Raw genomic sequence first — 12,830 nt, forward strand, 5'->3', positions numbered from 1 at the left:
AACCACCTTACCTTCTCGTCCCTACTATCCCCTTTCTACGCTGCGTGGACCCGTATCACATGAGACCGCTGGGTGCTCCACACGGTAGAAAGGGGATACTCCCTCCAATTCTCTGCCCTCCCACCCCCCTTTCCCATCCCTCTTCAGGGACCCTTCTCATGAGCAACTTCTCATACAGGAGGTGCATTCGCTCCTATCGCTAGGAGAAGTGGAAGAGGTTCCTCAGGGGCTGAAGGGAAAGGGCGTCTATTCCCAGTATTTCCTAATACCAAAAAGCGGGCTCAGGCCCATCCGAGAGTTCAACAAGTTCATGAGGAAACTGAAGTTCCGCCTGGTCTCTTTGGCCTCCATCATCCTTCCTTGGATCCAGGGGACTGGTATGCCGCCCTTGACTTGAAGGACATGTACTTTCATATAGCAATTCCACTGTCCCACAGAAGGTATATCAGATTTGTGGTGAGCTACAAACACTACCCAGTTCACAGTCCTTCCGTTCGGCCTGTCAGCGGCGGCTTGTGTGTTTACCAAGTGCATAGCAGTCATGGCCACATTCCTACGCAGACGCCAGGTACAGGTGTTCCCGTACCTCAATGACTGGCCGATCAAGGGCCACTCCAGGGCTCAAGTGGAGGCACAAGTCGACTTCATAAGAATGACGTTTGATGAACTGGGCCTTATCCTGAACATGGGGAAATTGACTCTGGCCCCTGTTCAGTGGAAAGAGTTCATGGGGCGGTGTTGGACTTGACACACACCAGGGCATACCTCCTGGAAGCGAGGTTCTTGGGCTCTGGGTGACATCATTCGAAGTGTCAGGCAGTTTCCCACCACCACAGCAAGGAATTGCCTGAAACTTCTAGGACACATTGCCTCTTGTACCTATGTGTTGCAACATGCCAGACTCAGACTCTGGCCTCTCCAATCGTGGCTAGCCTCAGTGTATTGGCCGGCTCAGGACAGTTTGGACAGGGTCATGCCTCTGCCTTGCCTGGTCCTCGATTCCCTCCTGTGGGTTGAGCCACCACTGGTAGTGTATGCAGGGGTCCCTTCACTTGTCCTCAGCTATCCCTCTGGCTAGTGTCGAACACGTCAGCCTTGGGCTGGGGAGCACATCTGGGAGACCTCAGGACACAGGGCCTCTAGTCTCAAGTGGAACTCACTCTCCACATCAATATCGGAGAGCTGAGAGCGGTACATCTGCCATGCCAGACTTTCCAAGCCCACTTGACAGGGAGATGATAGACAACACCATGGCAATGTTCTATATCAACAAACAGGTGCACGCTCCTCTCCCCTGTGCCAGGAAGCCCTCACGCTGTGGGACTTTTGTGTAGCTCATTCGATACATCTGCAAGCATCGTACCTCCTAGGAGTATAGAATGAGTTGGTGGACTGTCTCAGCAGGTCTTTTCACAGCCACGAGTGGTCCCTACGCCCAGGTGTCACGAACTCCATCTTCCAATGTTGCGGATTTCCCCAGATGGACCTGTTCGCCTCGCCACGCAACGCAACAGGAAGTGCCAACAGTTTTGCTCCTTCCTGAATCACAGCCCGGGCACCATCACAGACACATTTCTCCTCCTCCCCTGGGGAGGCCGTCTCTTATATGCATTCCTGCCCATCCCTCTCATTCACAAGGTGCTCCTCAAGATATGGAGGGAAGAGGCTTCAGTGATATTGATAGCTCCAGCCTGTCCCCACCAACACTGGTACACAAATCTCCTGGAAATGTCCGTGGAAGCCTCAGTTACCTTGCCGCTCCTCCTGGATTTGATAACTCAGGATCACGGCCGTCTCCAGCACCCAAACCTCGAGTTGTTGCACCTCACAGCGTGGAAGCTCCATGGTTGAGCCCCACGGAGTTCTCCTGCTCAGACCCAGTTAAACAGTCATCCTTGGTGGTAGGAAACCCTCCACCAGGGCTACCTACCTTGCCAAGTGGAAGAGATTCTCAATCTGGTTGGCACAGCATCACCCATCCCCGACACTCACCTCTATTCCACTCATACTAGACTCCTTTCTCCATCTCAAGTAGCAGGGGCTGTCCATGTCGTCAGTAAGGGTTCACTTGTCCCCCATCTCTGCCTTCCATCCAAGCTAAGAGGGCCGGTCGGTGTTTGCCAACCCTATGGTCAGCCGTTTTCTGAAAGGTCTTGGCAGGCTATATCCGCACGTTCGGCAACCAACCCCAACCCGGGACCTCAATCTGGTCCTTTCCAAATTGATGGGTACGCCCTTTGAACCGCTGGCGACGTATTCCCTGCTTTACCTGTCATTTAAGATGGCATTTCTGGTGGCGATAACCTCAGCCAGGAGGGTGTCTGAGCTCAAGGCCTTAACATGAGAGCCTCCTTACACCGTGTTCTATAAGGACAAGGTTCAGCTCAAGCCACATCCAGCTTTTTCCCAAAGGTGGTCTCCCAGTTTCACATCAACCAGGACATCTTCCTCCCACTGTTTTATCCTAAGCCACACTTGAATGCAGAGAGCAGAGGCTTCATTCATTGGATGTCCGCAGAAATGTAACCTTTTACATTGAAAAAACGTTTAGGAAGTACATTCAACTGTTTGTGGCTGTGGCAGACGGGATGAAAGATCTTCCAGTCTTCTCCCAACAGATTTCCTCGTGGATCACATCCTGCATCCTTGAATGCTATAACCTGGCAGAGTTGCCTGCCCCTCTGCTCGCAGCGCACTCCACTAGGGTGCAAGCTTCTTTAGCCGCATTCCCAGCGCAAGTCCCAACCCAGAAAATATACAGTGCAGCGACGTGTTCCTCCATACATACTTTCACCGCGCATTATATGATTACCCAGCAGGCCAAAGACGATGTGGCCTTCGGTGGAGCAGTGCTCCAGTTAGTGGACAGCTCCGACTTTCTTGTAACTGTTCTTCAAGATGTGGTGTTCATGTCATTCCAGTACCCACCCACCTACCCCTCTGTCGGAGTAGCTGGCAAGAAGGAACTGAGGGGCTGGCAGGTCGGTCGGGCCCGGACCAACCCGACGGGGAAAAGTCTTCCGGCTGCCATGCACACACACACACCTGGTTGGAATGGACATGAACAACACATCTCGAAGAATGGCAGTTACGAGAAGATGAGTAACCATTTTTTTTCTCTCTTTTGAAAACATTGTTATATTATGGCAGCACTCACAAAGGCCCGGCCTGATTCAGCAAGGTTTAAGACATGCCTAACTTTAACCGTGTGAATAGTCTCATGGAAATCAATCGTGAATAAGGGTCTAAAACAGTGACAGATAATGCTAAGTGTTTGAAAGTTCATTTTTGAACAAAGATCATATACACTCACTAACACTGCAGTCCTACAAACACTGACAATTTACGTAACTTTATGCTGCTTAGTATTCTAGTTAAATTCAATGGGACTACTTATGAATAAATTTAAGCTTTATTTAGTAATATTTCTTTAGCAGTCTGAAGTATCATAACCAATTGTTGGAGTTTTATATTAACAGTACTCCCACTGTAGCTCCACTGGTAAAGAAAGTACTTGGCAAGAATATGGAATGATTATGCAGCATTAGTGAAGAAAAATGTGCCATCTATATTTTATGGCTGGTAATCTGTTTTCAGTTTCACTTGTTTTTTGATACTCTGCTGAAGCAAAATTGCTCATCTCAAAAGTCTTGGAAGCACATTTTCAAATTCTAATTTTAACTCAGATCTGTACAGAGACTAGTTTAGAAATATGTTGAATTACTGAGGAGAGCCCTACATTATTTCTCTTTATTAGATTTTTTCGGTCCAAGGAAAAGATTACTAACATGCTATCTGCTTTAGCAGCTTTCCCCTAGATGAAGAATCTCATTTTTGAAAGTTACTTTATAATCTGCCACAGATATTACAGTATCAGAAAAATGGGTGACATTTATTCTGCCATATTAAACATGCCGTACAATGAAGGCTTTTGTTCTAGTTTTAATGTGCTTCAGTATCTATTTTACCTCAGAGATTCAGGAATACAAGATTGTTTGTTTGTATCAGTGCTTAAGAAGTGGGGAATGAAGTAAATGCCTTCATTTAAAAAACATTTCTAGAAGAGACTTTTAAATTTTGTAATATAGGCTATTACAGAATAATAGGATATTGTATTTATTCATTGTTCTGATGTAATAAAATGTATGTGATTTTGCTGGCTTCAACCTTTCAGAGTAAAGTAATACGAGAGAGGCAAGGACTACAGGCTTTCCCACCAATGGCCTGGGACTAATTCATGTCACATGTATAAGACAAAAGTAAAACTCTAGGCGGTCCTGAACTAAGTTTGATATGTGCGTCTCCATCAAAAATCTGACAGTACTCTGTAGTGTTAATCTATGTTATGGGGAAGAATTCAAATCCATAAATTCAGGGGTGAACTATTATTTAATGTTTTCAGTTGTTTCCTCCAGGCTATCAAAATTTGTTCAGTCCTCCTTGTGGAGATTGAAGATAGTTCAGAACTGTTGGCCTGATGAGGTGATGGTTCACTTAAGGGTCTTGCTGAAGGTTTTGCCTTTGTCCAAAAGGCCAACTGAGCATGGTGTAGCCTGGATCTTGGCTGCTACCCTCCCGTAGTGCAAGTATCAGGGAAGTCATTGCATTGCTTGTGGCATTGAACAAACCCCATGGGATGTGGCCCTGTCAAGGTTCCTCCCCCACTCTGAACTCTAGGGTACAGATGTGGGGACCTGCATGAAAAACCTCCTAAGCTTATCTTTACCAGCTTAGGTCAAAACTTCCCCAAGGTACAAAATATTACACCCGTTATCCTTGGACTGGCCGCTACCACCACCAAACTAATACTGGTTACTGGGGAAGAGCTGTTTGGACGCGTCCTTCCCCCCAAAATACTTCCCAAAACCTTGCACCCCACTTCCTGGACAAGATTTGGTAAAAAGCCTCACCAATTTGCCTAGGTGACTACAGACCCAGACCCTTGGATCTTAAGAACAATGAACAATCCTCCCAACACTTGCACCCCCCCTTTCCTGGGAAATGTTGGATAAAAAGCCTCACCAATTTGCATAGGTGACCACAGACCCAAACCCTTGGATCTGAGAACAATGAAAAAGCATTCAGTGTTTTACAAGAAGACTTTTAATAAAAAATAGAAGTAAATAGAAATAAAGAAATCCCCCCTGTAAGATCAGGATGGTAGATATCTTACAGGGTAATTAGATTCAAAAACATAGAGAACCCCTCTAGGCAAAACCTTAAGTTACAAAAAAGATACACAGACAGAAATAGTTATTCTATTCAGCACAATTCTTTTCTCAGCCATTTAAAGAAATCATAATCTAACACATACCTAGCTAGATTACTTACTAAAAGTTCTAAGACTCCATTCCTGGTCTATCCCTGGCAGAAACCAGCATACAGACAGACACAGACCCTTTGTTTCTCTCCCTCCTCCCAGCTTTTGAAAGTATCTTGTCTCCTCATTGGTCATTTTGGTCAGGTGCCAGCGAGGTTACCTTTAGCTTCTTAACCCTTTACAGGTGAGAGGAGCTTTCCCCTGGCCAGGAGGGATTTCAAAGGGGTTTACCCTTCCCTTTATATTTATGACAGGCCCTATCCCATTTTGCGCTGGCCAGCTGTCCAAGACCAGTGTTGGGACAGAAGATGCTGTTTCTCCAGGAAGGAGTAGGAGTTACTCCTACAGGCACTCCCAGAAGTATTCTGTCTGCATCAGCATTGCACATGGAAAGTATCTCCAGCCACGTGTGCGGTGTCTTTCCATGCGTGCTCACTGTGATCCTTGGAGCTGCAATATAGCCCTTAAGTGCAAGTGCTTTACACTAATGGGAATTCAGCGTTTTAAAATTATAGGTTATCAGATTCTGTAATGGGGACCAGATCCCACTATCAGTTACCCAGGTAGTCTCCATGAGGCAGCCAATTACTATCTGCTGTACCCACAGGAAATAGGTGGACTTCTACCCTTAGATATAATTGAAGCTGTGGTTAGAAATTAGCTTTTGAATATAAATCCAGACTTGACACAGTACTCCCTCTTCCATAAACTTTGCTTTATGATGAACACTTAATAACTATAATTAGGGTTTACATCCAGCCTGTTGGAAATATTGATTTGTTGACGGAAATATTGATGCGGAGCTTCGTCTACACTGTGATAGCTACTAATGGAAGCATCAGAAAAGGCATGTGCCTGAGCTACTTTATCATCTTGAAAGTGTGCTTATTGAACATGAAATTCACCCCTCTTCACTCAATTCCCAAGTATTTAGGTTTTGCACAATGAATTCCATAGAGCTGCCCCAGCTCTGCAGCCGCTGTTCCAACCCATGTGATAGAATAGTGACTTCTGCCCCTCTATGGCTCTTGTACAATGGTGTTTGTACCACTGGATTTGCATACGTGAAGATCTGCATAAGTGAAGATCCAGTTGCCCCCCTCCAATCTGTCCCATTTGGAGCTAGTGTGGAGCCCCCTTTAATGGTGCAAAGGTTCCCTGGTACCACTGCTTCACCTGTGATTTTCCTCAACCCCTACTGCAGCCTACCGCTACCTCTGGAAATAGTGGGAGGTTTCCACAACTTCTTGCACCATGTATTCACACTAGTATGAATTTCAGCTTTCCCTGTTGCTAGCCTAGCCCATTGTCTTCCCTGGCCATCTTTCAATAATAAAAATCCCTTCAGTTTCTTTGTCTTGTGCAAAATACCTAAAGGTTTGTAGTCTGCTAGTAGAGGTTATTCATGCAGGTTCAGTGGTTCTAAAGTCTTACTGGAAATGACTTTTTCAATGAATCCACTGTATTCACTGTTGACTATGTTAAAATACGTGACTCATATCAGGTATTGAATTTAATGAGTTCCTTTTTACATCTACTTTTTGGTATATTTTATTTGACTTTTTTTTCCTAATTCTTGAAAGTAGAAACAGCTGAGATGTTTGTAAATTGTAAGACACAGACAATAATAACAGTATCGTATATAGAAAAGGAGTACTTGTGGCACCTTAGAGGCTAACAAATTTATTTGAGCATAAGCTTTTGTGAGCTACAGCTGAATGCATCCGATGAAGTGAGCTGTAGCTCACGAAAGCTTATGCTCAAATAAATTTATTAACCTCTAAGGTGCCACAAGTACTCCTTTTCTTTTTGTGAATACAGACTAACACAGCTGCTACTCTGAAAAGTATCGTATACATATTCTATATGTCCAAACTATTTCCTGCTTTTGTTTTCTGTCTACAGATCCAGCAAGAACAAAGAAACCACGCTGTAGAGCCTGTTATAGATGACTATAAAAAGATGGGGACTCTCTTTGGTGAACTAAACAAAAGCCTTATCAGCATAGGCTTCACAAGGATGTATTTTGGAGAACGGATTGTGGAACCTGTAATAGTCATATTCTTCTGGGTTATGCTTTGGTTCCTTGGCTTACAAGCTCTTGGACTAGTTGCTGTTTTGTGCCTTGTCATTATATACGTGCAACAGTAGAGTATGGTGAATGGCCTGCTGGATAACATATTACAACCATGTCACCTTTCAGTGGATTTATGTGTTTAAGCAAACAGTGGCATATTAAAGGCTGCAATTTTCCAAATCATGCTACACATTACATTTGTGAGACTAAAATTTACATACTCATTTTAAAGGAAGTCATCAGTCCTAGCACATATCCAAAGGGAATGAAAAGGATATGCTCTCAATAATGGTACTGTCCAAAGTAACTTACTCTTTCGAAGGCCTTGTCTACACAGTACGTTAGTACACAGCAAGCCAGGGTGTGAATCTACTGTCAAATACTAACTTGGTGTGGACAAGCCCTGAGTGAGGGTATGTGAGCCACTGCACCCTTGAGGGCTCAGTCCTAGGTTGTCTTTTTATTAAATGTGGTATAAAAACACCTCCATCCAAATGGGGTCAGCCTCTCTTCTATGGTGTGGCTGATATTTTGAAATGACAGGTTCTTGTGTAATGGAAATTCCTCTCTGTTTTGAAGAGTACAAATAACCATGAGTTTTATGTTCTGTTATTTTTACATTGTTCTCCTGTAAGCTTTTTGAAAGCTGGACCCTGAAATCTGTTAACTAAATAAAAATGTGTTCTTCCACTGGCTTGTGCGTGTGTGCACACACATTAGTTACTGTAATGCCAGGCCTACATTAGAAAAGGTTTGTCAGTCTAGCTATACTGACATAGCTATCCCAGCTTATACTGGCAAAAAAGCACTGTTGCCAGTATAACTGTATCTACCCTAAGGCTTTTGCCAATATATAATTATGAGAGAAGAATCACACCCCTAACTGACTCTGCTGTGCTGGCAAAGTTTCTAGCGTAGACTAGGCCTAGGTCTACTCGTGTGCTTGGCTTTGGCCATTAATGCCTTTTTTAAATATCAGAACAGTTCTCTTAAAAGAAATAATTTGGGGACTTTTCAAATAAATATAAATCCCCACCCCTGCAACTACTATTCCAGCTAATGTGCTTGAATACTGACCACAGTCCCTCTACACCTCATGCACAGGAGGGTTGAATTACTAGTATTAAATGTGAATCTATCAACTTTGATGGTGATTCTGGTTTACTGCAGTCTAGGCCCAGTCCTAACTTAGATGCAAGTTTTGCTTGTACAAGCACAGCAGACCCAGGCCCTATTGTAAGATATAAGCAATTACACAAGTAAGATAAGTATAGATAGATTTCAGCTGCAGTCTTACTCAGGAATTTTTGGTGTTTGATTTGGAAATATACCATCTAGAGATGCATGTTGTAAGCTGAAATATCAGAGAATAAGATATAATATTGTATAGAGTTTTAAAATAAATCTGTAAAATCCACTTTGGTAATGTAGGATCCAATCCTGAGAAGTGCTGAGCAGAGGAAAGGCCAGAGAAAATCTTCACTTAATAGGCTAAAAATTTAGCACCTCTCAAAACATTGTATTTATTTTAAATACAGAATTGACCCTATCCATATGCATTTTATCATTATTACATTTGTTTAAATAAAGCAGTTTACAATTTAAGATATAAGCTTTTGAAATGCTACTTTACTTTACTTTTGTTTTTGCAAACATTTTTGGATTGACGGACCTTAACCATGTGTAGTTTTAGTTATTTACAAACTATGGGCTTCATCTAAAGACCATTGAACACAATGAAAACAATCTCTATTGCCCTGATCCTTTAGTTAATTGGGTCCTTAGGAATATTGGAGTCCATGGCCTGCACACCTTGATCCAGTTGCAGGACCTGTGGAGCCATTCCTTGTAAACTTTTACAACCATTGAAACCAATTACTGTTTGTGGTTTTAAGCACTAAGGCCCCGATCCTGCAACATTTCATGTATATGTTTACCTCTGTAAGTAGCCCCACTGCATTAATGAGACTGTTTGCATGTGAGAAGTTAAGCTCAGCTGTAAGTGTGTGTTGACTGGGCCCAGGTTAAAGAATATATCAGTCTGTACATGAGTAAAATAAGTATACTGATGACATAGGAATACTGTACATCATAAAATATTCTCATATATACTTTACTCAAACATTGCTGGAAATCTGGATTTCCAAAAGCTAAGTATGAATACAATTTGAATGTAATGGAAGGAGCTCTGGACCCACAAGTGCCTAAGGATAAACATTTAAAAATCCTTTAAAAAATAATATATACATAGTATGTTTGTGTATTGTTTATATATAGTTGTGGTTTTGTGTGTGTATCTATATATGTATATATGGGCTGTATTACAAAATTTGCTTATTTTTTACATGTCATGTCTTTTTCCTCCTATACAAGTTATTGTTCAGAGCATTTCATCTGAACCCTTTTGCCTTGTAGGGAAAAGGTCAATGTCTTGTAGGATATTCCCTGTTGCTGAGACTGTGTGTGCACAGACTGTGTGTTGTGATGCAGAATACACTAATTTCTTGAAGTGAAAGGAAATCTTCCATTGTTTTGGAATTTAAGGAATAGCTGGCCAAAACTGGGGCTGCTTGATCACAGGCACAGAAATGAAGTAGGGAAGACAGTATAGTTATCTGCATATAATTTGTTGTCTATGCATAGTAATGATCACAAACAATATGCATATAATCATCCCAGTAGCTCTCCTTCCCACGCGTCATGTAACACACATTCATAAAAAGGTGGTTCTTTCCTTTTGAACTAAAATCAAGTATAGTGTCAGCTATGTCTGTCCTCTTTTGAAGGATACTATATTCTGCCCTACAGGTCTTTCATATCTGCATTTTATGACCCTTTTAAAAAAAAAATAAGCTCCCTCTATTATTGAAACTTAACGTGGAATAGATGGAGATGGACAAATCTATCATTTGGACGCCTCTCTCCCTCCCTTTTCCTCTTTAAACCCCCCCTTCCCCCCGCTTTCTGTAATGTCCCCTACTTCATTACTTATAGTCTGTATTGTATACAGGATTGTCCGCCTTTAATATCTATATGTTACAGCATTTCCCTTCCCTGTTTTTCTTTGTTTTGGTTGGTTCTTTTTTTTTATTTTTGAGGATGAACTGGGGAAGACATTCCATTATATTGAAAATGGCTTTAAATGAGCAACGTAACTGAACAAAGATGTATATCAAAAGAAAATATGTTGTAAAATTGTGTCAAATATTGTGAGAAAATGTATGAGTAGCCTTTGTATTGCTTCTTCCACCCACCCCCAAAGTACAGTTTGAAGTCATTGGAAGTTTTGGATATGCAAAGAGTGCAGAATAGAGTCCCTAATTCAGAAATAAAGGGAGAATGTAAATTTTGTTTGGATACAAGGGGTATAGTCTCATGCTGAAAATCATTAAAATTAATACAGGCGACTCAGTCTCTCTCTCCAGTTCTAATTACATATCTATGTATGTTTGTATACAGTGATTGTATAAAAGAATTACATCACCCAAATTCTTATTAAATAATGAACTGTGTAATCCTTATTGGTCTTTGGGGCAGATAATAAGAACTGTGTCTCCAAAAGAGTCTTCAGATGCTTAAATGTTTGAATTACTATGTACAGGGAGGAAACTGCACATACAGCAAAGCTGATGGAACCTCATTTGTACTGCAAATTGACATATTGTAACTGTCCATAAGGGGGAAAATGTGGTTTCCTGGAGATATTTGTGTGACATAAGTCTTATTGAAAGAACTTTGTTACTCTTTCTAATAAAATGTATTCTGTCCTCACATGAATTTATTGTTTTTCCCCTCTGTGGTGTTCTGTCTTACATTTGGAAGCGGCTAACTGATTAATAAAATATATCTGATATGTCTTGATGATCCACTGATTTCAACTGAATTTAAAATTACTGTAAATCAGCTATGGAAAGGTCCACAGATGCTCATCAGTGGACTATAGCAGCTGTTGGTAACTGCATACAGCATCACATAACTAAAAGTTAAAATGTCAAAGAATATAAACTGTCTCATTCCAAAAATCTGTGTAATCTCGTTTCAGCTTCAGTGGCTGGAGGGTTTTCTGGTTAAGGGTGCAACCTGTGGAGGAACTAGATTTGGTCAGTAGCATGAGAGAGACTTTATAAGCCCATAATTTGTAGACCTCTAAATAGTCATCTTTGTTTAACACTCGTGAATGATACACAGCCCAAGATATACCAAAGTGTATCCACATCAAACTCTTCTTTCTCATTCATCAACCCAGAAGTTGTTTCATTTCAGGCCATTCCAAAAAATGCACGTGTCTACCAGTGGTTCTCAACCAGGGGGTATGCATACCCTATGGGTACACAGATCTTACAGGGGGTACAGCAACTCACCCTAGATGTTTACCTACTTTACAGTAGGCTACATAAAAAGCACTAGTGAAGTCAGTACAAACTAAAATTTCATACAATAACTTGTTTATACTGCTCTATATACTATACACTGAAATGTAAGTGCAATATTTACACTCCAAGTGATTTATAATTATATGGTTAAAATGAGTCAGCAATTTTTCAGTAATAGTGGGCTGTGACACTTTTGTATTCCTTTGTCTGACTTTGTAAGCAAGTAGTTTTTAAGCGAGGTGAAACTTGGGGGATACACAAGACAAATCAGATTCCTGAAAGGGGTATAGTAGTCTGGAAAGGTTAACAACACTGGTTTATACCACACAAAAAGCCAGAACTGGTAAGGCAACATAGGGATTGATCTGCTTTAGAACAATTGTGTAGAAGGCCTTGGGGCCCAGTTCTGCAAATTTATGTGAATAGTCTTACTTGAAGTATGAGACCGCTCGCATGAGTAATAGGTTGCAGGATCAGGCCCATGGTCATTATTTATTTTCCAGTAAAATTCCTTGCAATGTGGGATGCTACCGATTTCCCAAGCATCTTGGTTAACTTCTCTGTATAAGTATTTTTAGTCCTATGTACTTGTGCCTTTAAGAGTAATTTAGTTTTTGTTTTATATTCTATAGCTTATCTATTCAATGTGTACCTAAATTCTATTCTTAGAAAACTCTAACTTTCTTATAATGGGGACAGAATAGTTTCAAAAGGGAAGCTTACAAATACTCTAATCGGTCTGGTTATTTCTAATGCACTTTTATACTTGGTGTCTATTGTAAGGTAATAAAGGTGGAAGAGGTTCATGTTTCACCACAACACACTGAAAATCTAACCCTTCCTTTCCGTCCCAATGGTGAAAACACTTGTTCACACCCTGCTAATTTCCCATCTTGATTATTGCAACTTCTCTTTTATCTGGCCTCCTTGACTCCCCTTTGGACAGTCACTCCAGAGTTATGTTCCGCACTCACCTATCAGGCTGCATCACCAGCTCCCTCTTGCCTGCCACACCAGTTTTAAACTTCCTATTTCCTTGCACAACTTTGCCTCGGCCTAC

At 41.6% G+C, this 12,830-nt stretch overlaps 1 protein-coding gene across 1 annotated transcript in view; it reads left to right on the forward strand.

Annotated features, from left to right (window-relative positions):
• Positions 1-10,092, forward strand: part of FAM241A (family with sequence similarity 241 member A) — a 28,185-nt gene extending 18,093 nt beyond the window's left edge. The window contains exon 2 of the mRNA XM_073340904.1: positions 7,226-10,092. Coding sequence (XP_073197005.1) covers positions 7,226-7,471 — 246 coding nt within the window. The 3' untranslated portion in view covers positions 7,472-10,092. The remainder of the gene's footprint in view (positions 1-7,225) is intronic.
• The last annotated feature ends 2,738 nt before the right edge of the window (positions 10,093-12,830 follow it).

The sequence above is a fragment of the Lepidochelys kempii genome, chromosome 4 (assembly GCF_965140265.1).
Source record: "Lepidochelys kempii isolate rLepKem1 chromosome 4, rLepKem1.hap2, whole genome shotgun sequence".
NCBI classification, from domain to species: domain Eukaryota; kingdom Metazoa; phylum Chordata; order Testudines; family Cheloniidae; genus Lepidochelys; species Lepidochelys kempii.